This window comes from Chenopodium quinoa, unplaced genomic scaffold (genome assembly GCF_001683475.1).
Source record: "Chenopodium quinoa cultivar QQ74 unplaced genomic scaffold, ASM168347v1, whole genome shotgun sequence".
In the NCBI taxonomy this organism is placed as follows: domain Eukaryota; kingdom Viridiplantae; phylum Streptophyta; class Magnoliopsida; order Caryophyllales; family Amaranthaceae; genus Chenopodium; species Chenopodium quinoa.
The window spans coordinates 2,120,193-2,148,124 of record NW_018744128.1 but is presented as its reverse complement, the minus strand read 5'-3'; the positions used below and the strand labels follow the sequence as shown (position 1 = coordinate 2,148,124).

General features: G+C 41.6%; 1 protein-coding gene across 1 annotated transcript; it reads left to right on the top strand.

Moving 5' to 3' along the window:
* Positions 1–43: 43 nt before the first annotated feature.
* LOC110692820 (uncharacterized GTP-binding protein YjiA-like) lies at positions 44–27,335 on the top strand. Its single transcript, XM_021869899.1, has 10 exons — positions 44–635; positions 986–1,051; positions 1,903–2,086; positions 24,027–24,223; positions 24,349–24,399; positions 24,936–25,027; positions 25,244–25,308; positions 26,306–26,400; positions 26,641–26,745; positions 26,837–27,335. Exons 1-10 carry the CDS (start codon positions 351–353, stop codon positions 26,972–26,974), a joined length of 1,278 nt encoding a protein of 425 aa, XP_021725591.1. The 5' UTR covers positions 44–350; the 3' UTR covers positions 26,975–27,335.
* Positions 27,336–27,932: the final 597 nt, after the last annotated feature.

Genomic DNA, 27,932 nt, shown 5'->3' with positions numbered 1-27,932 from the left:
TTTTAATACTTTGAGTTACCTTTTAAAATTACACCGTACTCTTAATTACAAAAATTGAAAAAATAACATATACAAAGTGCATAAAACGTACCTATGCTGGTTTTTTTTTTACCCGGCTTAAAAAGTCCGATGGTTAAAAATACTACATATTAATCATACAAGACTCCCTTAAAAGGGTTAAAGGGCTAGAGCCTAGAGCTCAACTAGAAGGGAGCCTAAACCTTAAACCCTTTTCTCTCTCTACTCTTCCCAACTTCTCTCTCTAGGGTTTAAGCCCCAACACTTTACTACTACTTCCAACTCTCAAATTTGAATTTTTCCCCCAAAATTTCTTCGAAAATCAGTTAACAATGGCGGCTAATTACATGTTTTACAGAGCCACTGCAACAAAAATCATCACCTCTTCCCAATTCTTTAACCCTTTAACCAAAACCCCTTCTTTTCAAACTCCATTTTCATGCCAATTTCTCAGGTATATTCACACTTCATTGTTTGAAAATGTATTTTACAGAAATCCCAGAAAAAACTCAAGGAATTTGTCAACATTCCCTGATTATAATATCCAAAATGCCGTTTTTGGGGCTGATTCTCGCGTCCCTGCTACTATTATCACTGGCTTTCTTGGCTCTGGCAAGGTATATATATCTCTCTTCTGTATCTAATATTTATTTGTTAATTTTGTATAATATAAGATTACCCACTTCATAGTTATATAGTTGCTTGATCATTTGCCTAATTATGTTATTTTTAGAGGCTCAAGTATTCTGGGTTGAATTAAATTTGTGATTTTTTTTATATCTTTTGATTTTGAGCGTTGTCAAGGTAAAAAAGCATGGACATTTAATTTTGATTATAATTATTGTGATTATATTGTAATTTAAGTTGTTGGTTTTGAATTTGGAGTGCAAGTTTCTACAATTATTTGGGAATGTTGCTGTTATTTCATATGTTTATAAGATTGTCTTGCTTGGTGTTATTTTGGCAGACTACTTTGCTGAATCACATTCTAACAGCTGAGCATGGGAAGCGCATCGCTGTCATCGAAAATGAGGTATGAAAATATATGCCTCTTGTGCTAATAGATGGTTCTAATAGTTGTGTACTCTTATACTACAAAAACCTGCATTTAGAATTAGTTACCGTTTTTTGAGTTACTTTCACAGTGATTCGGCCTCCAAGTGACTATATCAACTAATATTAGAATTGATTGAAGCAACAATGATACAATAGATAACCAACCTATATTAGAAGTAATTGCAACAATAATGACAACAGGAAGCAAAGGCCATATGTATTTGGATACCATTGAGTATCTTTTGATTTATGCTTTCATAAGACTATACAGCACACGGTGAGTATATAGCCCTTGCACTTATTCTATTACGACGGCAATTTTAAACATTTGGCTAGTATTAACTGAGAAGACTGAAATATGAAGAGAGAAGTTTCGATGATAAGTAGCCAAAATGATATCAAGCTTAGTAGATGTATCTAGGTATATACTATGCAAACTCCTTTTTACCTTTCATCAAAACTAGAGTACTGAATAAATGTAAAAGAATCACTAGTGCAGTTTACTCTTAACAATTTTTTAAATGGACTAATATTGCAATGACCTAGAGAGCATTCATGTTATGCAGGAATTGCTACATTTATCTATTGACTTGTCATTTCCCTGGATATTCCTTGTATCCATCTCTTTGGGCAATTTTTTTTTATAAGAAGCTGTAACAGTTTCATTAATAATGTTTGAAACTTTGTTCCCTTTGTTAAATTATAGAGGATTGTTGCTACGTAGTATTCCGTGATTCTTACAAATGACCACAGTGGCACATATGCTCTCATCTGAAAAACTGATCGCCGCAGTGTTCTGTTAGCTAACTCTTTTTTTTGTGTATCCAGTTTGGGGAGGTAGACATTGATGGTTCTTTGGTTGCTAGTCACTCGTCTTCTAATGAAGATGACATCGTTATGGTCAATAATGGCTGTTTGTGTTGTACTGTACGTGGCGATCTTGTGAAAATGCTGCTGGAACTAGTTAAGGAGAGGCGAGACAAATTCGATCACATAATCATTGAGACTACAGGTACTTCTTGCCATGTTTTTTACATTATCTTATTTGCTTCAGCCCGCATCTCAACAAATATGATTGATTTCCTTAAGTATCTCTTATGATTTAAATAAATATGTACTCCATAATAGTTAGTCTATTCCCACCTTTTGTCACTGAGCTGAAGTTAAATCTAATCAAATTTAGTTCCGTATATTTAGAAAGTGGAACTATATGAATCATGCCATTAGGCATTAACAATGGATTGTGATGCTATGCTAACTTCTAAGGTCTATGTAGTGGGACAAGTAGGGCTAAGTTTTAAAGTCAATATATTGAAGGTCATGTAGAGCTGTCAATTCGGGTATTCAAGTCGGGTTTGGGTCTCGGGTTAAATCAAGATCAGGTTATGTTGAGTCAATCTAATTTCACATCAGGGTCAAGTCGGGTAAATTTCAGTTCAAGTTATAACGGGTCGTTCACCTTTTTCGGTTATAAGTCGGGTTCAATTCGAGTTAAAATCAGATTAGGTTCAATTTCAGGTTCGAGTGTGTTGATTCGGGTTTGGATTAGAGGTGATCAACATTGGCCAAGCCCGCTAGCCCGGCCCGATCCGGCCCTAAAATGGGGCGGGTTTGGGCAAGCATAAAATGCAATTTTAGTTAAAAAGCCTGAACCCGACTCGAAAAAGCCCGCAAAGTCCGTTTTGGCCCGACAAGCCCGCTACTTTTTCCCTAATTTGGACACGAGAAATTGTGTTAAGGCACTGCCCGACCCGATTTTTGATCACCTCTAGTTTGGATGGGTTAACAAGATGGTACATTCGGGTTCGGGTTAATGTTGAGTCGGGTTTTGGTTCAAGTTCAAATCTAATAAATATCGATATGGCTAAGTTGAACTATATAATTACTCCTTCCATAATTTGATTAAGCATCATCAAGATTTTATTAAACCTATGGACGAGTAGTAGAGAACAAAAGGTATATAAGTTGAACAAAAGATTTTATTAAATCGAATTGAGGGTTTACATAATTATACCCGTATGTATATAAGTTGAATAAAAGATGAATAAAATTTATTAAACCTTCCATGACTTGAGTTCATGTTTTAATTAGGTCGGGTACTAGTTCGGGTTCGGATTAAATCGGTTAACGGATACTATCACGTCGGAGGCAGGTTCGGGTTCAGGTCATAAAGTATTAGATCAAATCGGTTTTCGGTTAAGATGGGTCGGGTTACTGGTCACTAGTTTTACCACATTGTTCGAGGACAGGCTCTCTTCAGATTGTCAGTTAAGGCCGGGTCATTTGGTCGGATAAGTTTTTGACATCTCTAATAATCAACACTTTTAGAGGAAATTTTGAGGTTTTGGGGCCCAGTGGCAAGCAAAAAGTGTTGAGACCCTAGGGGATATATCTTGGGGTCATATAATGTCGTTTGAAACCATATATGATCATCATTATATGTTGTCATAAACGTACGTGGTAGGCTTGAGTTTGCGAAATCACTACTAGTTGTAAACGGGTAAAATGACGTTTTAGGGCATATTGGATGGTTCCACCAACCCATTTGGACACCCGGAGGGTATAAGAGACCATGATAAACATTTCAACAATTTTTATTTCTGGACGAAAAAAGGTAAAAAAATTACAAAATTGAAGGCTATAATCCACGTTCTTTAAGGAAATTTTTGAGGTTTTGGGCCCGGTGGCGAAAAGCCTTGAGACCCCAAAGGGATAATACACGGGGTCATATAATGCCGTTTGAAACCATATATATAATCATTATATGTTGTCATAAACGTCCGTGATAGGCCTGAGTTTATGAAATAGGTGCAAGTTGCGAACGGGTAAAATGACCGTTGCAGGACAATATGGATGGTTCCACCTACCCAATTGGACTCCCGGAGGGTATAAGAGACCATGGTATACATCTTGGCAATTTTTATTTCTGAGCGAAAAAAAGGTCAAAAAATTACAAAATTAAAGGCTATAATCCACGCATTTTGAGGAAATTTTGAAGTTTCGGAGCCCGGTAACGAAAAGTGTTAGAGACTCTAGGGGATATATCTCACTGTCTTATAATGCCGTTTGAAACCATATATGATCATTATACGTTGTCATAAACGTATGTGGTAGGCTTGAGTTTACGAAATCACTACAAGTTGTAAACGGGTAAAATGACCGTTACAGGACATATTGGATGAGGACTCCCAGAGAGTATTAGGGACCATGGTAAACAGTTAGGCAATTTTTATTTCCAAGCGAAAAAAGGTAAAAAAAATTACAAAATTAAATGATATAATCCACGTTTTTTGAGGAAATTTTGAGGTTTCGGGTCCGATGACGAAAAGTGTTGAGACCTTAGGGATATATCTCTGTGTCATATAATGCCGTTTGAAACCACATATGATCATTATATGTTGTCATAAACGTTCGTGGTAGGTTTGAATTTACGAAATCACAACAAGTTGTGAAATGGTAAAATGACCGTCAAAGGGCATATTGGATAGTTCTACCGACCCAATTGGACTCCCAGAGAGTGTTAGGGACCATGGTAAACATCTCGACAATTTTTATTTCCGAGTGAAAAAAGGTCAAAAAAAAATTACAAAATTAAAGGTTAAAATCCACGATTTTTGAGGAAATTTTTAGGTTTCGAGACCCGGTGGCGAAAACCGTTGAGACCCTAGGGGATATATCTCGAGGTCATATATTGACGTTTGAAACCATATATGATCATGTCATAAACGTCCGTGGTAGGCTTGAGTTTACGAAATCACTACAAGTTGTGAACGGGTAAAATTACCGTTAAAGGACATATTGGATGGTTCCCCAGACCCAATTGGACTCCTAGAGAGTATTAAAGACTATAGTAAGCATCTCAGTAATTTTTATTTTCATTTTCGAGTGAAAAAGGTCAAAAAATTACAAAATTGAAGGCTACAATCCACGCTTTTTGAGGAAATTTTGAGGTTTCGGGGCTCGGTAGCGAAACGTGTTGTGACTCTAGGGGATATATCTCGGTGTCTTATAATGCTTTTTGAAACCATATATGATCATTATATGTTGTCATAAACGTCCGTGGTAGGCTTGAGTTTACGAAATCTTTACAAGTTGTGAACAGGTAAAATGACCGTTAAAGAACATATTGGATGATTCCACCGACCCAATTGGACTCCTAGAGAGTATTACGGACCATGGTAAACAGTTAGGCAGTTTTTATTTCCAAGCGAAAAAAGGTAAAAAAAATTATAAAATTGAAGGCTATAATCCACACTTTTTGAGGAAATTTTGAGGTTTCGGGGCCTAATGGCGAAAAGTCTTGAGACCTTAGGGATATATCTCGGTGTCATATAATGCCGTTTGAAACCATATATGATCATTATATGCTGTCATAAACGTCCGTGGTAGACTTGAATTCACGTAATCGTTGCAAGTTGCGAACGGGTAAAATGACACAAACTTGACATATAGGATTGTTCCACCTAACCAATTGGACTCCCGGAGGGGATAAGGGACCATGGTAAATGATTAGGGGATTTTTCCCCACCAATCACCATCTGACAAGTGGACCAATCAGGTTCCGCCATGTGTCCGTCACATGGGCCAATAGGAGCCTGCCACGTGTCAAGCAATGATCCGTCCACTATGGACCAATTACGACACGACACGTGTCCTTCCCATGACACCTGGGATAACCGGTCACCTAGGCCCAACTTCCGAGGGAAGCCCAATCAGCCCAAGGTTAACCTAAACCTAGATTGGCACGTTTCCCGAGGTTATAAATACCTCCCTTAATCCTCATTAAGGGAGATTACACTAAAAACGCAGATTACACACATTAAACACTCTCACCTAGAGAGACCCAATCACTTTAATTTCCGCATTAATTACTCCTTAATCAAGTACTAACTTGACCGTCGGAGGCGGATCTCCAATCATCCGGAGCATCCGTTTGTTTTGCAGGTACAGGCGTCCGGTTCCAGTCTCGGAATTGTAACTCTCCCGCAGGACATCAGAAAACCCCGAAACATCTTGGCGCCGTCTGTGGGGAGAGTACTTCTGAGATGGCATCCACGTTTGTACCGGCTCCTGAAGAGAGACGTCCCCTGGACGACCCTCTAGTTCAGTCGGACCACGATACTGAGAATGAATTTGAAGTTGAAGCTCACACAGCTTCAGACGGGACCCTAAGGGCCCGACGTGCCCGTCATACCGAAAGGAGGGAACGGGAACATCTTCAAACTGGAAGCGAGCCAGCAGGCGCACCGCCTATTCGGCAGCAGCCGACTGATGGGTCTGCTCCCATCACAAGGAACGAAGTCATGACCTTCATGAGGGACTTCAAGGGAGAAATTCAAGAGTTGATCAACAAGAAGCCGCCTGCTCTGGACAAGGAGCAGTCGGCTAAGAAACCCTCTACTTCACGGAAGAGGAAACCAGTTCAAGGGCGAGAGGCGACCCCTCATCCTAAATCTAGGAAGTGGGAGCCACCTGCCCTTGATTTCACAAAATACCGTTTTCCTACTCCAGGAAATAGGAAACCTGTTCGTCATATTCAGGCGGACGGGTCGAGGAAAACATACACAGACGCTCGGCTACTGCTAGAGCAGAAGAAGAGTGACCGATTGTCAGAGTCGGCCTCTACTTCAAACTTCCAAGACAGTCTGCGAAATACCTCGATGAGGCATACTCAGTCGTATCATGAGAGTCAGTCAGGCGGCACCTCCCGTCAGTCCGGCTTTCATAGCGACCAGGCGGTACCAAACTTACCGTTTGTACCGCAACAACAGTATTTTTTACAGCCACCTCCGTTTGGTGGACATGCAGCAAAAAATGTCCAACCTATGGACTGGCAGCTACGGTTGCTTAGACTTGGTGAACAGCCGTCGGCCTTCTCCAAGGAAATTACTGAAGCCGCTCAGCCGGCCAAAGTGAAAAATGTATTAGTAGGCGCCTATGACGGCACTACTAACCCAGAAGACCATCTGATGGCATTCACCAACCTGATGACCTTCAAGGGTTGGATGATCCCACTTGGTGCAAGTGTTTCCCAGCGACTCTCAAAGGAATCGCACAACAATGGTTCGGCAACCTGCAGACTGGTTGTGTAAATAACTTCAAGACGCTTGCTTACTTATTCACCTCCAACTTCGCCATGAACATCCCTGCGAAGAAGACGACCCTTGATTTAGGAACAATTCAGCAGGGCGAGAAGGAGGGGCTTCGTTCTTACATCAGGCGGTTTAACCTGATGAGAATACAGATTCAAGGGTTACCGGATGAAGTAGCCTATACTGACTTTTTCAGAGGTCTCAAAGACGGGTCGACCTTCAAATTTGATTTGGTCCGAAAGAGGGTGGCGACTCTTCAAGAGGCCTTGATTGAAGCGGAAGCCTATATACAGGCGACTGATCTTTGTAGTACGGTAAAACAGTCAGACGGGAAAAGGTCCGACAAAAGAGAAGGACGACAGAAGCAGTCGTCAAACAAAGACGAGAAGAGAAAAGAGGTCTGGGCAACTGATTCCTCTAAACAGCCGTCCCAGAAGAAGAAAAAAGAATTCAAACCATACTCCCCAAAGTATGTGTTTAACAAGGATAGCCAATTTATCCTAAAGGAAATCAAGGGACGGATCTCAATTGAGAAGCCGGTCCCCATGAAGGGTTCTGCAAACAATCGGAACCAAGAAAAATTCTGTGATTATCATGAAGATGTTGGTCATCACACCAATGAATGCATCAGTCTCATGCGGTATCTGGACCGCCTGAGCAAGGTGATCTTGACACTTATGTCAAGAAATCTACGGGGAACACTTCCTCAAAAAAGCAGTCGACCAAAAAGAATCAACAGGCCGACAGCTCCGATACAGATGATGCAGTCGTCTACACCATTGCAGGCGGCTTCTCAGGAGGCGGCCCCACTATTAGGGGCAACAAAGACAATATCAGACGGTTAGATGTAAATTCCGTTCACCAAGAACGGCCCTCCAAATATTCATTTCTTGAGATTGTCATCACTGAAGAAGATCTAGGAGAGGTAAGAGGGCCGCATGACGACCCTATCGTTATTGAATGTAAAGTGGCTAACCAGAGAGTTGGCCGAATCCTCATAGATATCGGAAGCTCCTCAGATCTCATCAGTAGCAAATGTCTGTCGAAACTAAAATATCAGACTGATTGCATACATCCGGCATCCCACCCTTTAGTAGGGTTTGGAGGAGGAGTCGTCCACCCAGTGGGACGAGTGGATTTACCCATCCGCCGGGGCGAAAAAGGGGAAGGACGACACATGGTAGTCCGGTTCCTGGTAGTAGAAGAACTCTCGGCCTACAACATGATTCTGGGACGACCAACCCTGAATAATTCCAAGGCTGTTATAATCCCATCTCTTATGTTGCTCAAGTTTGAGAGGGATAATGGAACAGTCGGGTCCCTAAGGGGAGATCAGAGGATGGCCCGAGAGTGCTATCTCTCGGATGTCAAGCCCACTGTTATGGTCACTGGGTCGAGCGGTGGAAAAATAGACCTTGACAATGTCAAGGAGAGTGCGCCTGTTCAAGAAGCAGGCGGCAAGAAGAGAAAGGCATCCCAGACAGGGGCCGCAAGAAAAGACAGAAAATAGCAATCATTGGCAGAGGAGCGGTCGGATGAATTCCGCCCTCAGCCAGCTGGTGAGCATACGGACCTGATGTTAGATGACTCGCGTCCTGACAGAACAATCAAGGTTGGGACGACTTCTCTAAGGGACCTAGGTGACGACTTTCACAAACTATTGAAAGAATACAAGGACATCTTTGCATTTGAAGTCCATGAAATGCCAGACATTAGTCCTGATCTGGCGGTACATAAACTGGCCGTGGATCCGAAAAAGAAGCCGGTACGGCAGAAGAAGCGGAACCATGGCGAAGAAAGAAGTCAGGCGGCAGCCGCCGAAGTTAAAAAATTACTTGATGCAGGGTTCATTCGGCAATGTTACTTCCCAGACTGGGTTGCAAATGTGGTGCTTGTTAAAAAGCCGAATGGCACCTGGCGAATGTGTGTAGACTACACAGACTTAAACAAGGCGTGCCCCAAAGACAGTTACCCTCTGCCTAAAATTGATAACCTGGTCGACTCAACAGCCGGCCATGCTTTGATGAGCTTTATGGACGCCTACTCTGGTTTCCATCAAATTCCTTTATGGAAGAAAGATCAGGAGAAGACGGCCTTCGTCACTGATCAGGGGTTATACTGTTACACGGTCATGCCGTTTGGTCTTAAGAATGCCCCGACCACTTTCCAGCGAATGATAAACACTGTGTTCTTGGATCAAATTGGGAGAAATGTCGAGGCATATATTGATGATATGATTGTCAAGTCTAAACTTCAGAAAGATCATCTGTCGGACCTCCGAGAAACTTTCGCCACACTCAGGCAGCACCATGTCATGCTCAATCCCAAGAAATGTGTCTTTGGAGTTGAGTCTGGGAAATTTCTCGGATTCCTTATCAATCAGAGAGGAATAGAGGCGAACCCTGAGAAGGTGCAGGCGGTCATTGACATGCAGTCGCCTCGTACCATCCGAGAGGTTCAGAAGTTAACAGGTTGTCTGGCGGCCTTGGGAAGATTTCTAAGCCGATCAGGCGACAAATGCCTATACTTTTTCCAGGCAATTAAGAAAAAGGCAAGGTTTGAATGGGGGCCGGATGCTGAGGCGGCCTTCCAGAAATTGAAAGTTCACTTGCATTCCTTGCCGAGGCTGGTCAGCCCTTTGCCCAAAGAAGTACTCTACATGTACCTGGCCGTCTCTGATCATGTGTTAAGCGCTGTTCTCCTTGCTGAAAGAGACGGCTGTCAGCTCCTGGTCTACTTTGTCAGTCATGTACTGAAAAATGCCGAGTTGAGGTATCCCTTAGTGGAGAAATTTGGTCTTGCACTCTTCATGGCTGTTAAAAAATTGAAGCCCTACTTTTTGGCACATGCAGTCGTCGTGTATACAGACCAACCTATCAAGCGGCCACTGACCATCATGGTCGTCAGGCCGAATGATCAAATGGGCCATAGAAATACAGAGCCTCGAAGTTACCTTCGAGCCTAGAAAAGCAGTGAAGGGGCAAGCCTTTGCTGACTTTATTGTTGAGATGACTCGTCCTCCGGACTCTCAAGTTACAGACCAAGTCTGGAAGGTATATGTGGATGGAAGCTCTACTTCAAATGGTTGTGGAGCAGGAGTCATATGTCAGTCGCCAGAGGGCGACAGGTACGAGTATGCTTTACGCTTCAGTTTTCAGGCCTCAAACAATGAGGCAGAATATGAAGCTTTACTAGCCGGAATCCGCATGTGCAAGGCGGCAGGAGCAAGAAAAATAGACGCCTGTTCCGATTCACAATTGATAGTGAGTCAGTACAATGGCGAATACGAAGCAACCCATCCGGCCATGATCAAGTATTTACAGGCGGTCCGACAAGCAGTCGGCTCCCTTGAGGATTTCCATCTGACCCAAGTGCCGAGATCAGAAAACAACCAGGCGGATGCACTTTCAAAATTTGCATCATCCGCCTCCTGTGATACTCCTCGAACTGTTTTTTGGGAAGTAATGGAGAGGAGAAGCATTGAGGAAGAACCTATTGGAATCTTAGACAGAAGCTCAACCTGGATGGATCCAATCAGGGCATATCTAACAAATGGTACCCTGCCGGATGATCATTAACAGGCGGCAGCACTGAAAAAACGAGCAACCAGTTTTGAAATAATAAAGGGAGAACTTCACAAAAGGGGGTACCTTCAACCCTTCTTAAAGTGTGTTACTCCAGAAAAGGGGCGAGAGATACTGGACGATCTTCACTCTGGTTACTGTGCTTCCCATATAGGCGGTAGGACGCTTGCTCAACGGGCAAGGCGGCAGGGCTACTTTTGGCCTACTTTAGAAGCAGATGCGATGGTGATGGTGAAAAAATGTGACAAGTGCCAAAGGTTTGGCAAACTAATTCACCGTCCGGCTACTGACCTCACTACCATTCATAGCCCACTACCGTTTGCTAAGTGGGGCATGAATATTCTGGGTCCATATATGCCTGCTACAGGCGGAAGGAGGTACATACTTGTTGCCGTCGACTACTTCACTAAATGGGTAGAGGCGGAGGCTGTAAAGGGAATCAAGACGAAGGATGTAATTTCATTCATTTGGAAAAATGTCATCACTCGGTTCGGGGTTCCCATGTCTATGGTTTTTGATAATGGTCCCCAATTTGAGACGTCTGTTCTCAAAAGCTGGTTGGGTGACCAAGGAATTGCACACTACTTTGCATCTGTCGGCCGTCCACAAGCAAAAGGCCAGGTAGAAGCCTTTAATAAAATCATCTCAGGCGGTCTCAAGAAAAAGATTGAACGAGCAGGCGGCCTATGGGCGGATGAATTACCACATGTTCTCTGGGCCATTAGGACGACTGAAAAAGGGGCGACTGGAGAAACTCCATTCCTCCTAACTTATGGTGCGGAAGCTGTTCTTCCAATAGAACACTACGAGCCGACTCTTCGAGTAATGCTATATGACGAAGAGGCAAACTGGGAAGCCATGCGCCTGGCATTAGACTCACTTCCTGAAAGGAGGGGCAATGCTGTCTTGCGCCATGAAATTTACCGCCTGAGAATGACTAGATCATACAACAAAAAAGTACACAGGCGTCCACTCAAAGTGGGGGACTTTGTACTTAGAAAAATGGAAGCAGTTGGTAGGGCTAATGAGTCTGGCAAACTAACTCCGAACTGGGAAGGACCCTACCGAATCTGTGAAGAGGTCAGGGACGGTACCTACCGTCTGGGAACACCAGACGGACAACCGTTGCCTCGAACTTGGAATGTAGATAATCTTAAGAAATATTTCTTTTGAATGATGTAAATAGTCAAGGGCTACTTAATAAAAGTTTGCATACTTAATATTCAATTTTGTACTAAGAGGGGCACGCCTACTAACAAACAGTCGGCTACTCTCCATACTCAGTTTTTATTCTTACTTAAGAGGGGCATGCCTGCTGACAAACAGTCGGCTACTCTCCATGTTTAATTTTTATTCTTACTTAAGAGGGGTAGGCCGCCTATACATTTACAGTCGGCTACTCTCCATTGAGTATTTTACTCTATCTTCAGAGGGGCATGCCGTCTGTACCTTTACAGTCGGCTACTCTCCATTGAGTATTTTACTCTATCTTCAGAGGGGAATGCCGCCTGTACCTTTACAGTCGGCTACTCTCCATTGAATATTTTACTCTATCACCATAGGGGCATGCCGTCTGGACATATAGTCGGCTACTCTCCATAGAAGAGGGCCGACTGGTTCCAAACACACAGCCACCCCTCTTATACTTAACTAAAAATGATCAGGGCCTGGCGCCTAAACAGGCGGCTACCCTCCTTTTACTTAGCACCTACGTTCACCAAGAACTAACCAAGGCCACAGGCCGAATGATCAGACCAGGCGCCAAGCCAACTGATCCAATCTTCAAAACTAATACGACCTGTCCCAACATCATAGCAAGCGTCTAGCGGCATCCCTCCGGATGAAATTCGTCGCGGAGAGCAGCTCCCATTTGGGTGGAACATTGCTCTATAAACTAATTACACGACACCTATACGACTGTCCCCAAGGGCAACCACGTAGCCGTTTTTGAGACAAGGATAACTCTATCACTAACCAAACCAGTGGTAGCAGTTGACATCTGAGTCAGATGACCGCCTGTATTACTTGGGATAAATGCAGGGGGTACCTCTTGAGTTAATAGCCAACAAACATTGGCGAATCAAAAGGTTCAGCCGGCCTCCGCCGCCTGGTACCTTTACTACTCAAGCAGGAATGACGGCGACTGAGTAACACCAAAGTTAACTCATAGTCACTCTCTCAAACTTAGTATGGAGCCTAAAAGGTATGAGTCGTCCGCCTGTTTTTAGCAAACAGGGACTCTCAACCACTACTCTTGCTAGGTTAACAACCTATGAGTTAAAAGCCAACAAACATTGGCGAATAAAGGGGAACAACCGGTACCCACCGCTTGATACCTCTACTACTCAGTTACTTGGCGACTAGGTAACAATCATGTTTACTTGGTCACTCCTTAAAAATTTAGTATGAAACTAAAAAGGTGTTCATACAGCACCGGCTCACACTAGATTAAATATGGCGGGGAACAGTCGGCCTAGACGGCCTAAAGTCTCTAGCCTAAAAACATGACAAGTAGGAAACCACTTTCCTACTTGGTTAATTTTATATGACAGAACCGCCTGCCTAAAGGGGATCCAGTCTTTAAAATGGTTCGAATACCAATTGGATAAATGGCCGACTGATCGTCTAGCCTGTAAACAGACGACCAGTCGTCCAGGGGCATAGGCGGCGTGACTAACTATCCGTACCTGTCTGCAACTATTGGCCATGTAAAACAGTCGGTAAAGTGTACAATTGGATATCAGAATATTCAATACTTAAACAAATTTGAAGCAAAACAAAAATATTCATTAAAAAGAAGCCGATCATTAAAGACCGGCAAAATATTCAGAGCCCCGGCCCCCTGGCCGAGTAAATACAAACAAACGGCACGCAGGCCGTGGAAAGAAGACATAAAGCTTAAGAAGGGGGCAGATCTTCAATATTAGCAGCTGCCGCCTCGTCAGCACTCTTCTTGCTGGACTCGGCTTCAGCTGCATCCTTCTTTGATGCATTACCCCCAAGCGGCACAAGCGCCACTACCGGCTGCTCCTCCTCCTCCAACGCCTCGCAGGATCTCTTGATTATATCTATCAGAACATTGGCGGTACGTTTTTTCCCATGAGGCAAAGTCGGCATTGGGGAAGAGGCGGCCCCAAGTCATGCGCTGGATTTGAGCAGAGTCTTCCATCATCTCCTGGACCAGCTCTTTGTTTTCTTGCTCGGCCTTTTCCGAGAGCTCCTGAGTAAGACTCTTCTCCTGGGTCACCAGGCGTTCCTTTACGCTCGCCAAGGATTTCTCCAAGGTTTCGTATGAGGACATCTTTTGGCGAAGAGGTCTCAGCTCGGCCTTGAGGTTGTTGATGGTCGCCTCCAGCTCGCTATTCCTCTTCTGTGCCGCCTCTAACTGAGCCCGGATAGCGGCGGTAGCCTGCGCCTGATAATAAAGAATATCAATGGTCAGAACTTCATTTTGGGCAATTTGAAACATTGCCTTATCACAGTCAGAGGCGGCCATAGCTTTTGTAGCCTTTACCTCTTTGTTCTTCCGGTCAAGCGGCTTGCGAAGGCCGTTCACTCGGAGCCGGGCCTAAGTAAAAAGGGGAACAGGCGTCAGTTTCCAAACAAAAAGAAAACAGGCGTCCTGGAATTCAAATACTCAAAAATATGCTAAGTATACCTCAGCAAGGACCCCTGCAATCCCGTCTAGGTCAAGGGTGCCGACACCCCTGACCGCCTCCCTTTCAGCTGGAGGAACGGCCTTGATCATAGACTTGGCCACCTCGACCAAGTCAGGCTCCTGAGGGCCGGCTGCATCAAGCATAAACAAACGGATTAGACCTAGTAAAGAAGGGAGCAAGTCTAAAATTTACAAGGACAATTTCATACTTCTAGGTGGCCCAGCTGGAGTTTTAGAAGAAGTGGCCGGCTGTTTCTCAGCCGCCGCATGTTTTCTGGCAGAACCAGGAGAGCTCGCAACAGTCGTCCTCCGGGCCTTGGGGTCCGGCTGTTGGGAAGAAGAAGCTCTTGGAGCGCCCGTCTAAAAAAGAAGAAAAGAGTCAGTATATGCATAAACACAACTCCAAAAAGAGGGTGAAAGGTTCAAAGCCCACCAAGGGTGCCCCCTTGTTGGGGGAGTCGGTTGAAGACTGTTGCATGATGGAGGCCCGCAACATGGCCGCCGCAGTCTTGGAGGCGGTAATTTTGCTCATGGCGTCCGCTGCAAAAACAAATAGCAAAGTTAATAAAAGTCATAACAAGAAATGCACGGAACAGCAGAGTATTCGACAGGCCGGCTACCTCTTGAGCACCGACTGCTGGGGCCACAGGCGGCCAAAAAGTACTCGTCGTAGAGCCATTTGAAGCTCGGGACGCAGTGCAGGGGTACTTGCTCTCGTACCCTGAAGTAGAGTTCACCTTCGACTCTACTTTGAAGAGTCCTTTATCTAGGATCTCTTTCTTAGCCTTGGGGGGAACAGGCGGCATGCTGCGGCCGCCTGCAAGAAGGGGCGGATTCCTGTTCCACCTGTTGAAGCGCTTGTTCAGCTCTGTGTCTGAACTCTCAATGATGAGGAAGGTGCTCCGCCAGTCCTTCCATTTGTTTGCTTTACCTCTCGTCATGAGGTAGCCCCTGTGGCTCGTCAATTGATACCAGCCGGTACCGCCTGCCTTAGGGGTCCGGCTGAGGTAGTTCATGTGGGCGAAAGCCTCGAAGCTCGGCTCCACCCCGTGCAGTTCGCACCCGGCCACATAGCCGAGTAAGTTGACCCAGGAGTTCGGGGCTAACTGCCATAACCCCAACTCATACCCATCCAAGATCCGCTGAACAGCTGGATGTAGTGGGAAGCGAAGCCCAGCCTTGATGGCCGCCTCGTAGCAGCCAAAGCAGGCGCCATCATAACTGGTACCAGCCGGCCATACGACTGTGTCTTCTGGATCCGGCACGAACACTAAAAAGCCGGGGCCCATTGTGTGGTTTGCGATAAAGCTCTGCACTTTCTCTTGCATGGCCGTGATCCGGCCCCGAGGTACCGTGCAGTAGTAGGGGGTATTTTGCTCTCGGTGAGAGGCGGATGGCTCCGCCCAATCGTCCCCCTTCTCAACTGCGTGAGAAAGCCTCGCCTCTTGTAGGCGACTGTTTTTCTCTTCTGTGTCCAGGGAGCATGGCCAGAAGAGCTAGACTCGGAATCGTCCTCTGACGAGTCCGAAGAGGACGACTCTTCCCCTCTCCCGGAGGGGCCCGCCTCCTCTCCTTTAAAAGGAGCAGGAGAGAATGTAGAATTGTCAACTGTAAAATGGGAAGGGGTCACTTTGACTCCTCCCTCAGAACTGCCGGCTTTCAAGCCGCTTTGTTTCACTTCCACATCTGGCGCCTGGTCAGATGTTTCACTAATCGGCACCCTGTGGGAGGAGCTGTCTGAGTTTGAGATCCTGGCAGTCTTTTTTGTTCTGGCCATCATGCTCTGCATAGACACAGATACAGTCGGACTTTGTATAAAGGGCAAAGATGGGTCCAGAAAAGGGCAGGCAGTTGTGAAATGGTAAAATGACCGTCAAAGGGCATATTGGATAGTTCTACCGACCCAATTGGACTCCCAGAGAGTGTTAGGGACCATGGTAAACATCTCGACAATTTTTATTTCCGAGTGAAAAAAGGTCAAAAAAAAATTACAAAATTAAAGGTTAAAATCCACGATTTTTGAGGAAATTTTTAGGTTTCGAGACCCGGTGGCGAAAACCGTTGAGACCCTAGGGGATATATCTCGAGGTCATATATTGACGTTTGAAACCATATATGATCATGTCATAAACGTCCGTGGTAGGCTTGAGTTTACGAAATCACTACAAGTTGTGAACGGGTAAAATTACCGTTAAAGGACATATTGGATGGTTCCCCAGACCCAATTGGACTCCTAGAGAGTATTAAAGACTATAGTAAGCATCTCAGTAATTTTTATTTTCGAGTGAAAAAGGTCAAAAAATTACAAAATTGAAGGCTACAATCCACGCTTTTTGAGGAAATTTTGAGGTTTCGGGGCTCGGTAGCGAAACGTGTTGTGACTCTAGGGGATATATCTCGGTGTCTTATAATGCTTTTTGAAACCATATATGATCATTATATGTTGTCATAAACGTCCGTGGTAGGCTTGAGTTTACGAAATCTTTACAAGTTGTGAACAGGTAAAATGACCGTTAAAGAACATATTGGATGATTCCACCGACCCAATTGGACTCCTAGAGAGTATTACGGACCATGGTAAACAGTTAGGCAGTTTTTATTTCCAAGCGAAAAAAGGTAAAAAAAATTATAAAATTGAAGGCTATAATCCACACTTTTTGAGGAAATTTTGAGGTTTCGGGGCCTAATGGCGAAAAGTCTTGAGACCTTAGGGATATATCTCGGTGTCATATAATGCCGTTTGAAACCATATATGATCATTATATGCTGTCATAAACGTCCGTGGTAGACTTGAATTCACGTAATCGTTGCAAGTTGCGAACGGGTAAAATGACACAAACTTGACATATAGGATTGTTCCACCTAACCAATTGGACTCCCGGAGGGGATAAGGGACCATGGTAAATGATTAGGGGATTTTTCCCCACCAATCACCATCTGACAAGTGGACCAATCAGGTTCCGCCATGTGTCCGTCACATGGGCCAATAGGAGCCTGCCACGTGTCAAGCAATGATCCGTCCACTATGGACCAATTACGACACGACACGTGTCCTTCCCATGACACCTGGGATAACCGGTCACCTAGGCCCAACTTCCGAGGGAAGCCCAATCAGCCCAAGGTTAACCTAAACCTAGATTGGCACGTTTCCCGAGGTTATAAATACCTCCCTTAATCCTCATTAAGGGAGATTACACTAAAAACGCAGATTACACACATTAAACACTCTCACCTAGAGAGACCCAATCACTTTAATTTCCGCATTAATTACTCCTTAATCAAGTACTAACTTGACCGTCGGAGGCGGATCTCCAATCATCCGGAGCATCCGTTTGTTTTGCAGGTACAGGCGTCCGGTTCCAGTCTCGGAATTGTAACTCTCCCGCAGGACATCAGAAAACCCCGAAACAGTAAACGTCTCGACAATTTTTATTTTCGAGCGAAAAAAGGTCAAATAAAAGTATTCCCTCCGTCCCCGAAAGAACGACCCATTTGGGCTAATTTTAGTCCCAAAAAGAATGACCCATTAGCATTAAAATACACACCAATTTGCAACAATATTTGTGCAAAATTAGCTTTCCCATATAAAATTTTGTTTTTCTATATAATTTTATTACTATCTCTCTTTGCTTTTTTGTAAACCCCGTATAAATTTATCTTTCCAATGTACTTTTACTTCTTTTTATTTAACTTTATTAATACACGCGAAATCAACCCCAAAAGGGTCGTTTTGTCGGGGACGGAGGGAGTACAAACTTGAAGGCTTTAATCCACGTTTTTTGAGGAAATTTTGAGGTTTCGGGACCTAGTAGCGAAAGGTGTTGAGACCTTAGGGATATATCTCGGTGTCATATAATGCCGTTTGAAAACATATATGATCATTATATGTTGTCATAAACGTCCGTGGTAGACTTGAGTTACAAATCACAACAAGTTGTGAACGGGTAAAATGATTGTCAAAGGACATATTGGATAGTTCTACCGACCCAACTCCCAGGGAGTATTAGGGATCATGGTAAACATCTCAACAAATTTTTTTTCTAAGTGAAAAAAGGTCAAAAAATTACAAAATTAAAGGTTATAAATCCACGCTTTTTAAGGAAGTTTTGAGGTTTCGGTATCTAGTGGCGAAACCGTTGAAACCCTAGGAGATATATCTCGAGGTCATATATTGACGTTTGAAACCATATATAATCATTATATGTTGTCATAAACGTCCGTAGTAGGCTTGAGTTTACGAAATCATAACAAGATTTGATCAGGTAAATGACCGTTAAAGGGCATATTGGATTGTTTCACCGACCCAATTGGACTCTCAGAGAGTATAAGGGACCATGGTAAACATCTCTACAATTTTTATTTACGGGTGAAAAAAGGTCAAAAAATTACAAAATTGAAGGTTATAATCCACGCTTTTTGAGGAAATTTTGAGATTTCAGGACCCGGTAGCGAAACGTGTTGAGACTCTAGGGGATATATCTCGGTGTCTTATTATACCGTTTGAAACCATATATAATCATTATATGTTGTCATAAACGTCCGTAGTAGGCTTGAGTTTACGAAATCACCACAAGTTATGAACGGGTAAAAATGACCGTTAAAGGGCATATTGGATGGTTCCACCGACCTAATTGGACTCCTAGAGAGTATTAGGGATCATGGTAAACATCTCGGCAATTTTATTTCCAAGTGAAAAAGGTAAAAAAAAAATTACAATATTGAAGGCTATAATCCACGTTTTTTGAGAAAATTTTGAGGTTTCGGGGACCGGTAGCGAAACGTGTTGAGACTCTAGGGGATATATATCGGTATCTTACAATGTCGTTTGAAACCATATATGATCATTATATGTGGTCATAAACGTCCGTGGTAGGCTTGAGTTTACGAAATCACCACAAGTTGTGAACGGGTAAAATGACCGTTACAGGGCATATTGGATGGATCCACCGACCCAATTGGATTCCTAGAGAGCATTAGGGACTATGGTTAGCATCTCGCAATTATTATTTCCGAGTGGAAAAAGGTAAAAAAAAATTACAAAATTGAAGACTACAATCCACGCTTTTGAGGAAATTTTGAGGTTTTAGGGCCCAGTAGTGAAACGTGTTGAAACTCTAGGGGATATATCTCGATGTTTTATAATGTCGTTTGAAATCATATATGATCATTATATGTTGTCATAAACGTCCGTGGTAGGCTTGAATTTACGAAATCGGTGCAAGTTGCGATCAAGTAAAATGACCGTTTCTTGATATATTGGGTGGTTCTACCTACCCAATTGGACTCCTGGAGGGTATAAGAGACCATGGTAAACATATTGACAATTTTTATTTCCGAGCGAAAAAAGCTCAAAAAATTACAAACTTGAAGGCTATATAATCTACGCTTTTTAGGAAATTTTGAGGTTTCGGGACCCGGTGGAGAAAAGTGTTGAGACCCTAGGAGATATATCTCGAGGTCATGTATTGATGTTTGAAATTATATATGATCATTATATGTTGTCATAAATGTCCGTGGTAGGCTTGAGTTTACGAAATCACAACAAGTTCTCAACGGGTAAAATGACTGTAAAAGGGCATATTGGATAGTTCTACTGACCCAATTGGACTCCTAGAGAGTATTAGGGACCGTGGTAAACATGTCGGCAATTTTAATTTCCGAGTGAAAAAAGGTCAAAAAATTACAAAATTGAAGGCTATAATCCACGTTGTTTGAGGAAATTTTGAGGTTTCGAGACCTGGTGGCGAAAACCGTTGAGACCCTAGGAGATATATCTCGAGGTATATATTCGTTTGAATCCATATATGATCATTATATGTTGTCATAAACATCCGTGGTAGACTTGAGTTTACGAAATCACAAGTTGTGGACGGGTAAAATGACTGTTAAATGACATTGGATGGTTCCACCAACCCAAATGGACTCCCAGAGAGTATTAAGGACCATGGTAAACAACTGAGCAACTTTTATTTTCGGGTGAAAAAAGGTCAAAAAAAATTACAAAATTGAAGGCTATTATCCATGCTTTTTGAGGAAATTTTGAGGTTTCGGGGCCCGGTAGCGAAATGTGTTGAGACTCTAGGAAATATATCTCGGTGGCTTATAATGACGTTTGAAACCATGTATTATCATTATATGTTGTCATAAACGTCGTGGTAGGCTTGAGTTTACGAAATCACAACAAGTTGTGAACGAGTGAAATGACTGTTAAAGGGCATGTTGGATGGTTCCACCGACCCAATTGGACTCATAGAGGGTATAAGAGACCATGGTAAACATCTTGGAAATTTTTATTTCCGAGCGAACGAAGGTCAAAAAATTGCAAAATTGAAGGCTATAATGCACGCTTTTTGAGGTTTCGGGGCCCGATGGAGAAAAGTGTTGAGACCCTAGGGGATATATCTTGGGGTCATATGTTGACGTTTGAAACCATATATGATCATTATATGTTGTCATAAATGTCTTTGGTAAACTTGAGTTTACGAAATCGGTGCAAGTTATGAATGGGTTAAATGACCGTTTCATGACATATTGGATTGTTCCACCTACCCAATTGGACTCCCTCAGGATATAAGGGACCATGGTAAACATCTCGACAATTTTAGTTTTCTGGCAAAGGTTAAAAAATTACAAAATTGAACGCTATAATCCACGGTTTTTAGGAAATTTTGAGGTTTTGGGGCCTGGTGACGAAAACCCTTGAGACACTTAGGGATACATCTCGGGGTCATATAATGCCGTTTGAAAGCATATATGATCATTATTTGTTGTCATTTACGTACGTGGTAGACTTGAGTTTATGAAATCACTACAAGTAGTGAACGAGTAAAATGACCGTTTAAGGGCATATTGGGTGGTTCCAATGAATAAATTGGACTCCCAAAGGGTATTAGGTACCGTGGTAAATATCTCGACAATTATTTTTTTCGGGGGAAAAAAGGGTCAAAGAATTACAAAATTGAAGGCTTATCCACGCTTTTTAGGAAATTTTGAGGTTTCGGGGCCTAGTGGTGAAAAGCCCTGAGACCCTAAAGGACACATCTTGTGGTCATATAATGCCATTTGAAACCATATATGATCATTATATGGGCATATTGGATGGTTACATCGACCCAATTGGACTCCCGGAGGGTATTAGGGACCATGGAAAACATGTCGACAATTTTTATTTTCGGGCGAAAAAAGGTCAAAAGATTACACTATTGAAGCTTATATCTACGTTTTTTGAGGAAATTTTGAGGTTTCGGTACCGGTGGTGGCGAAACATTTTGAGACCCTAGGGGATATATCTCGGGGTTATATAATGTCGTTTGCAACCATATATGATCATTATATGTTGTCATAAACGTACGTGGTAGACTTGAGTTTACGAAATCACTAAAAGTTGTGAACGGGTAAAATGACCGTTTAAAGGCATATCGGATGGTTCCACTGACCCAATTGGACTCCCGGAGAATATTAGAGATCATGGTAAACATCTCGACAATCTTTATTTTCGGGCGAAAAGAGGTTAAAAATTTAAAAAATTGAGGAGGTAATTTTGAGGTTTAGGGGCCCGGTGGTGAAAAGGCTTGAGACACTAAGGGATACATCTCGGGGTCATATAATGCCGTTTGAAACCTTATATGATCATCATATGTTGTCATAAACGTCCGTGGTAGGCTTGAGTTTACGAAATCGGTGCAAGTTGCGAACGGGTAAAATAACCGTTTGAGGACATATTGGACGGTTCCACCTACCTAATTGGACTCCCGGAGGATATAAGAGACCACGGTAAACATCTCAGCAAAGAGGTTAAAAAATTACAAAATTGAAGGCTATAATCCACGTTGTTTGAGGAAACTTTGAGGTTTCGGGGCTCGGTGGCGAATAGCCTTGAGACCCTAATGTATACATTTCGGTGTCATATATTGCTGTTTAAAACCATATATGATCATTATATATTGTTATAAACGTACGTGGTAGGCTTGAGTTGGCGAAATTACTACAAGTTGTGAACGGGTAAAATGACCGTTTAAGGGCATATTGAATGGTTTCACCGACTCAATTGGACTCCCAAAGGATATTAGGGACCATGGTAAACATCTCAGCAATTTTTATTTGGGGAAAAAAGGTTAAAAAAATTACAAAATTGAAGTCTATAATCCATGTTTTTGAGGTAATTTTGAGGTTTAGGGGCTTGGTGGCGAAAAGCCTTGAGACCCTAAGTGAGACTCTAAGGGATACATCTCGGGATCATATAATGCCGTTTGAAACCTTATATGATCATTATATGTTGTTATAAACGTCCGTGGTAGGTTTGAGTTTACAAAATCGATGCAAGTTGCGAACGGGTAAAATGACCGTTTAAGGACATATTGTATGGTTCCACCGACCTAATTGGACTTCCGAAAGGTATTAGGGACCATAATAAACATCTCGCCAATTTTATTTCCGGTCAAAAAAGGTCAAAAATTACAAAATTGAAGGCTATAATTCATGCTTTTTATGGAAAATTTGAGGTTTTTGGGTCCGGTGGCGGAAAAAATGGCAAAATTGAAGGCTATAATCCACCCCATTGTTCAAGTACATAATGGATTCAGATCATTGTCGGTTAAGGTCGGGTCCTCGGGTTCAATTTGAGTCAAATTCAGATCAGATTCAATTTCAGGTTCGGGTTGTGTGTGTGTCAGATTTGAGTGGGTTAATAGATGGTACATTCGGGTTCGAGTTAGTGTTGAGGTTGGTTTTGGTTCAATTTCAATTCCAATAAATATCGATTTGCTCAAGTTGAACCTATATAATTACGCCTTCCATAATTTGATCAGCATTATCAAGATTTTATTAAACCTATATATGAGTAATAGAGAACTAAAGGTATACAAACTGAATCGATTGTTGGTTTACAGATTTGTACCAGTAAGTTGAACAAAAGGCATATAAATTTTGTTAAACCTTCCATGACTCGGGTACAAGTTTTAATTGGGTCGGGTACTAGTTCTGGTTCAGATTGTTGTCGGGTCGGATTAAATCGGTTGACGGTTACTCTCAGGTTCGGGTTCAGGTCAAAAAGTATTGGACCAAATCGGTTGTCGGTTAACATCAGGTCAGATTCAGGTCAGGTTACAGGTCATTAGTTTCACCCCATTGTCCGGGTACAGGTTGGGTTTAGATCATTTGCCGGTTCAGGTTGGGTTCTCGGGTCGAGTCAGTTTTTGACAGCTCTAAGGTGACAATTGTATTCACAGGGTTGGAAAAGGGAAAGGAAATTCCAATGTGATAATGATTTTCTTAATATGAATTATGACATAAATTCTTTTGTTAAATTAAGAACCTATGTTGTCTAAGGAACTCTTAGCCTCTTAGGACACAACTGCTCCTACTGAAGAATTTATTCTGGTCTTCTATTTGTCAACCCATATCATTTACTCTTTGTTTTTCTTATCTAAATAGATAATTTTCTGTGGCTTTCACAGAGATTTATTCAGGTATTTCTGTCTTTTTACCTTATTAGGTGGGGTTAGAGGAAAAAAGTAGCAGCATGCTTCCTGTGATTGATCATCAAAATTTTCAGTTTCCTAGATTGCAAAGTCATTAATATTTAACTGCTGACCTTTATGGCTTACATTTCTCAATCAGGTCTTGCAAAACCGGGTCCAGTAATTGAGACATTTTGCAGTGATGAGATGGTCTCACGTTATGTAAAACTAGATGGTGTTGTAACGATGGTAGATTCTAAACATGCCACAAGACATTTGAATGAAGTTAAACCAAGATTTGTTGTGAATGAGTCTGTAGAACAAGTTGCTTATGCAGACCGGATTATCATAAATAAGGTACTTTGTGAAGCTTTGCTACTTGTTCAGCAACTATTCTATAACTTTATTTATTGCTTTGACAATGAAAGGTTTATATCCTTGTGCTGCAGTACTCATTTATCATAATTGTAATGACTTTGCAGACTGATTTGGTTTCCGAGGCTGACTTGGAAGTGTTGACAAAGAAAATCAAGGTAGGCTTTCTACTCTGATTTCTCATTAGTCTTCTTATTTGAAAATTTTGTACAGTAGTGAGAGAACATTTCTTTCTTGTTGTCCTCTTTAGTAGTGTCAGTGTGTCACCATTGCTTCATACTCATGGTTCCAAGGATTTTGCAATATTGGCTAGCATTATGCAGAGATAATGCAAGATTGTCACACCTCAAAATACTTTCTGTTGATATTCTGGAAGTTTTGAGGAAGTTAGGAAGTTCTTAATTTCATTAGAGTCAGAGTTCTTAATTGCTGTTGTGCTGTGTTGCATTGCAATGAAATAAGACTGGTCTAGGGAAAAGCTTCTGTTTTTTAGATTTTATAACTGTTATATTTTTGACACTTTGAATTAAATCAGTACTTGGTTCGATTATGTCACATTTCCTTCAGGATTAACTGGTGAGGATATTGTTTCAAAGCCATGAAGGCTATACAGTTAAATAGTTAATGCCCTTTGTAGGAATCTTATATTGAGATGAACTCACTCTATCTATTGTATTCTTTGTCTCTTCTGCAGCATATAAATGGAATGGCACAAATACAGCACGCAAAATATGGAGCTGTTGACATCGACTTTGTTCTAGGAGTAGGTGGATATGATCTTGACAGGTCAGGTTTTGTTTGCAGTCTGTGACCCTTATGATTTATGAGTCATACTTTGAGAGTTGAGACTTTCTAGTGCTGGTTGTAACTACAGTTACTCAGATGCAACTTCAATATTTTGTCTCTTTCTATGTTATGCTCATTGAGGATTAGTTAAGTATGATAATTAATTGTCATTTTGGAGCAAGCAACGTGATATTATTTCCGTCTTGGAATTTGCAGGGTTGAATCTGCTGTCCGATCAGATGATTCACATTGTGCTAGTCATGAACATAAAAAGGGACATGGTGAGGAACTTATTTGTTTTTCATTCATTTATCAATGTTTTGGTCATTACTCTCTCTGCATAAGATTCTAATGCTGGAAGGTGGTATTTGTTGCTGCCTTTACTATGGTAGATTAACAACTTTCGCCTCTACTATTAGTTAACATTTATCTTACATCACTGCTTCTTTCCAATTTTAATAATTGATGTATCTGTAGCATGAATGCATGATATGTGGTAAATATTTATGAAAGTTTGTTTACTCTGCTCATTGGTGATTTTTAGTGTGGTATAATCTGTAGCTTGCACTACTCTGCAAGGCTTGCAGAGATCTTTTGTTGGCATGAGCCACATGATATCCTTGGTTTCTGGTAAAAATCATTGGTGGTGACTGCTGATCCATGATTTGATTTTGGAAACATTAACATTCAAAGTTGTTGAAAGCCTAGCCTGTTGCATAGATTTGTATTGCAAATTAACATTAGTTGTACTCCGTACTATGTTAGTAAGGGTTTATGTAGCCGACCCCACTTATGGGACTAAGGCTTTGTTTGATTGATTGATTGTACTATGTTAGTAAGCTTCACGACTAAGGTTGGACATAAGTATGTGTCCAGGTGTCAAATCAAGCCATTTTAGGAGTATTTTTTAACATATACAGTTGTGTATGAGGGGTCAAGTGTCCATACCCATGCAAGATTGTCACTCTGTCAATAATCAAGGGCACTTCGGTTGAAATGAAGTGTTGAACATAGTAAGAGACATAGAAGTTGTATTGGAATTACATGAGGAATTATGGTACAGCAAAGCACACATAGTGATGGATATAATGTTAAGTTTTCAACTTTCTAAGCCTAAGGAACTCAGAGTAAATTTATGGATTTTTTTTTTTTTTCATATATATAATTCTCTTGTGCTATATTTACTTCCGCAGTTTCATCTTACTACTGCTATGGATGATCTACAAGTAAAATAGTAATTGCTCCTCTAATTTTCCTCTGTTTTGTTGACTGTAACAGAGCATCACCAGGGTCATCATCATCATGATCATACTCATGATTCTGCTGTGTCTAGTGTGAGCATTGTTTCAGAAGGAACTATTGATCTTGATGAGGTAACTAGTTATGCTCTCTTCTTAATTTGGTAATTGTTAATGAGGGATTGATTACTCATACATAATGATAAAGTAATGAGTAATCAGTGTTTATTAGTGGATTTTATCTTGAGATAGGTGGCCAAGTTAAATTTCAACTTTTCAAAGCATAAAACAACCATTTTAGTGTTGTTCATTGATCAGAACCTTAGTGCCAATTTATCCATCTCAGTGTTTAAAATTGAGCTTCCTTGTGATTAGCTTGACGATTGGCTCGAAAGACTGATCGAGGAAAAGGGAGAAGACTTGTACAGATACAAGGGAGTCTTATCAGTCAACGGATCTGATGAGCGCTATGTTCTACAGGTATTTGACCATAAATTTCTTCCTCTATTTTTAGTTTTTGGTCATCGTTGCACAATTGTTGAACCTTTGGTTGATGGTGGTGGTTCTTCAGGGTGTTCACACTATGTTAGATGGTTGCCCGGGAAAAACATGGACTCCGGATGAAACGAGGATAAACAAACTGGTTTTTATTGGACGCGATTTGGATGAAACAATGCTAAGAAAGGGATTCAAAGGATGTTTGGTATGACAAATTACCTGCTCGCTTTCAATTGATAGTTGCAGCTAATTGTATACGGTAAATATTGTGACATGAGAGACAATGAGGGATATACACCAACTGTAAATTATTTCACCGAATATTTTGGAGTTGTGAGGCCGGTTGTATGGTTTGTAGGTCGATTGAATAGATTTGGTCGGAGGGAATTCAGTTCGTATCTTATTTCTGTGATGAATATACCATTCAATTTCAAGTCTTGTAGTGTATATCATTGACATTTTTGTAATCAAGTTGGCTTAATTTAATAAGCTTACATAGGTACACAAAAAATGATACTCTGCGAGTTTGAAGGCTTCAAACGTTTCGTTCTTGGTACATTTCACATTTTCTTTCTCGTTTCGGTTTCGTTTTCACGTTTTTATTGCTGTTTCGATTGCTAATGATATACGGAGTATTATACATTTATACGGGTGCTTAATTATTTGGGTCTTAAATTACATTTTATTATTTCCTGAAGAATATGACTTGTGAAAACAACTTTTATCATTGCATAATTAGATTTTCATCACATTTGATTCCTTTTCCCCAAAAATCTTGCGTTGATATCTTTCGTTATTATAATGCATTCATAATTTAGTGGATGTTCACTAAATTGTTGAAGAATCTCATTGTCACTTCATTACCTCAATAACTGCAAATACAATGTCTAAATTCTGAAATGTTAACAACAAAATGATCTTCATAATAATAATAATAATAAAAGATGAATAATCTTCTAGTCCTAACTGTATTAGTTTGTGTTTTGTTGATGTGCAACACTTATCATAACATCAATCATAATATGACAAAGTGACAGATTATGCTAATCACCTTCAACAATATAACAAATCACTCCAAAATTAGTACGTAGTATATCCCATCGAAATATTATGATGAGACAAATGTCATCTGAACCCCCATATGAGAACAAGATTTTTTTTTACACAAC

Coding starts and splice junctions, on each gene's coding strand:
- LOC110692820 (XM_021869899.1), top strand. CDS start 351: ATGGCGGCTAATTACATGTTTTACAGAGCCACTGCAACAAAAATCATC. Junction 24,224..24,348: donor ACCGGATTATCATAAATAAG/GTACTTTGTGAA, acceptor ATGACTTTGCAG/ACTGATTTGGTTTCCGAGGC. Junction 26,746..26,836: donor ATGAGCGCTATGTTCTACAG/GTATTTGACCAT, acceptor GTGGTTCTTCAG/GGTGTTCACACTATGTTAGA.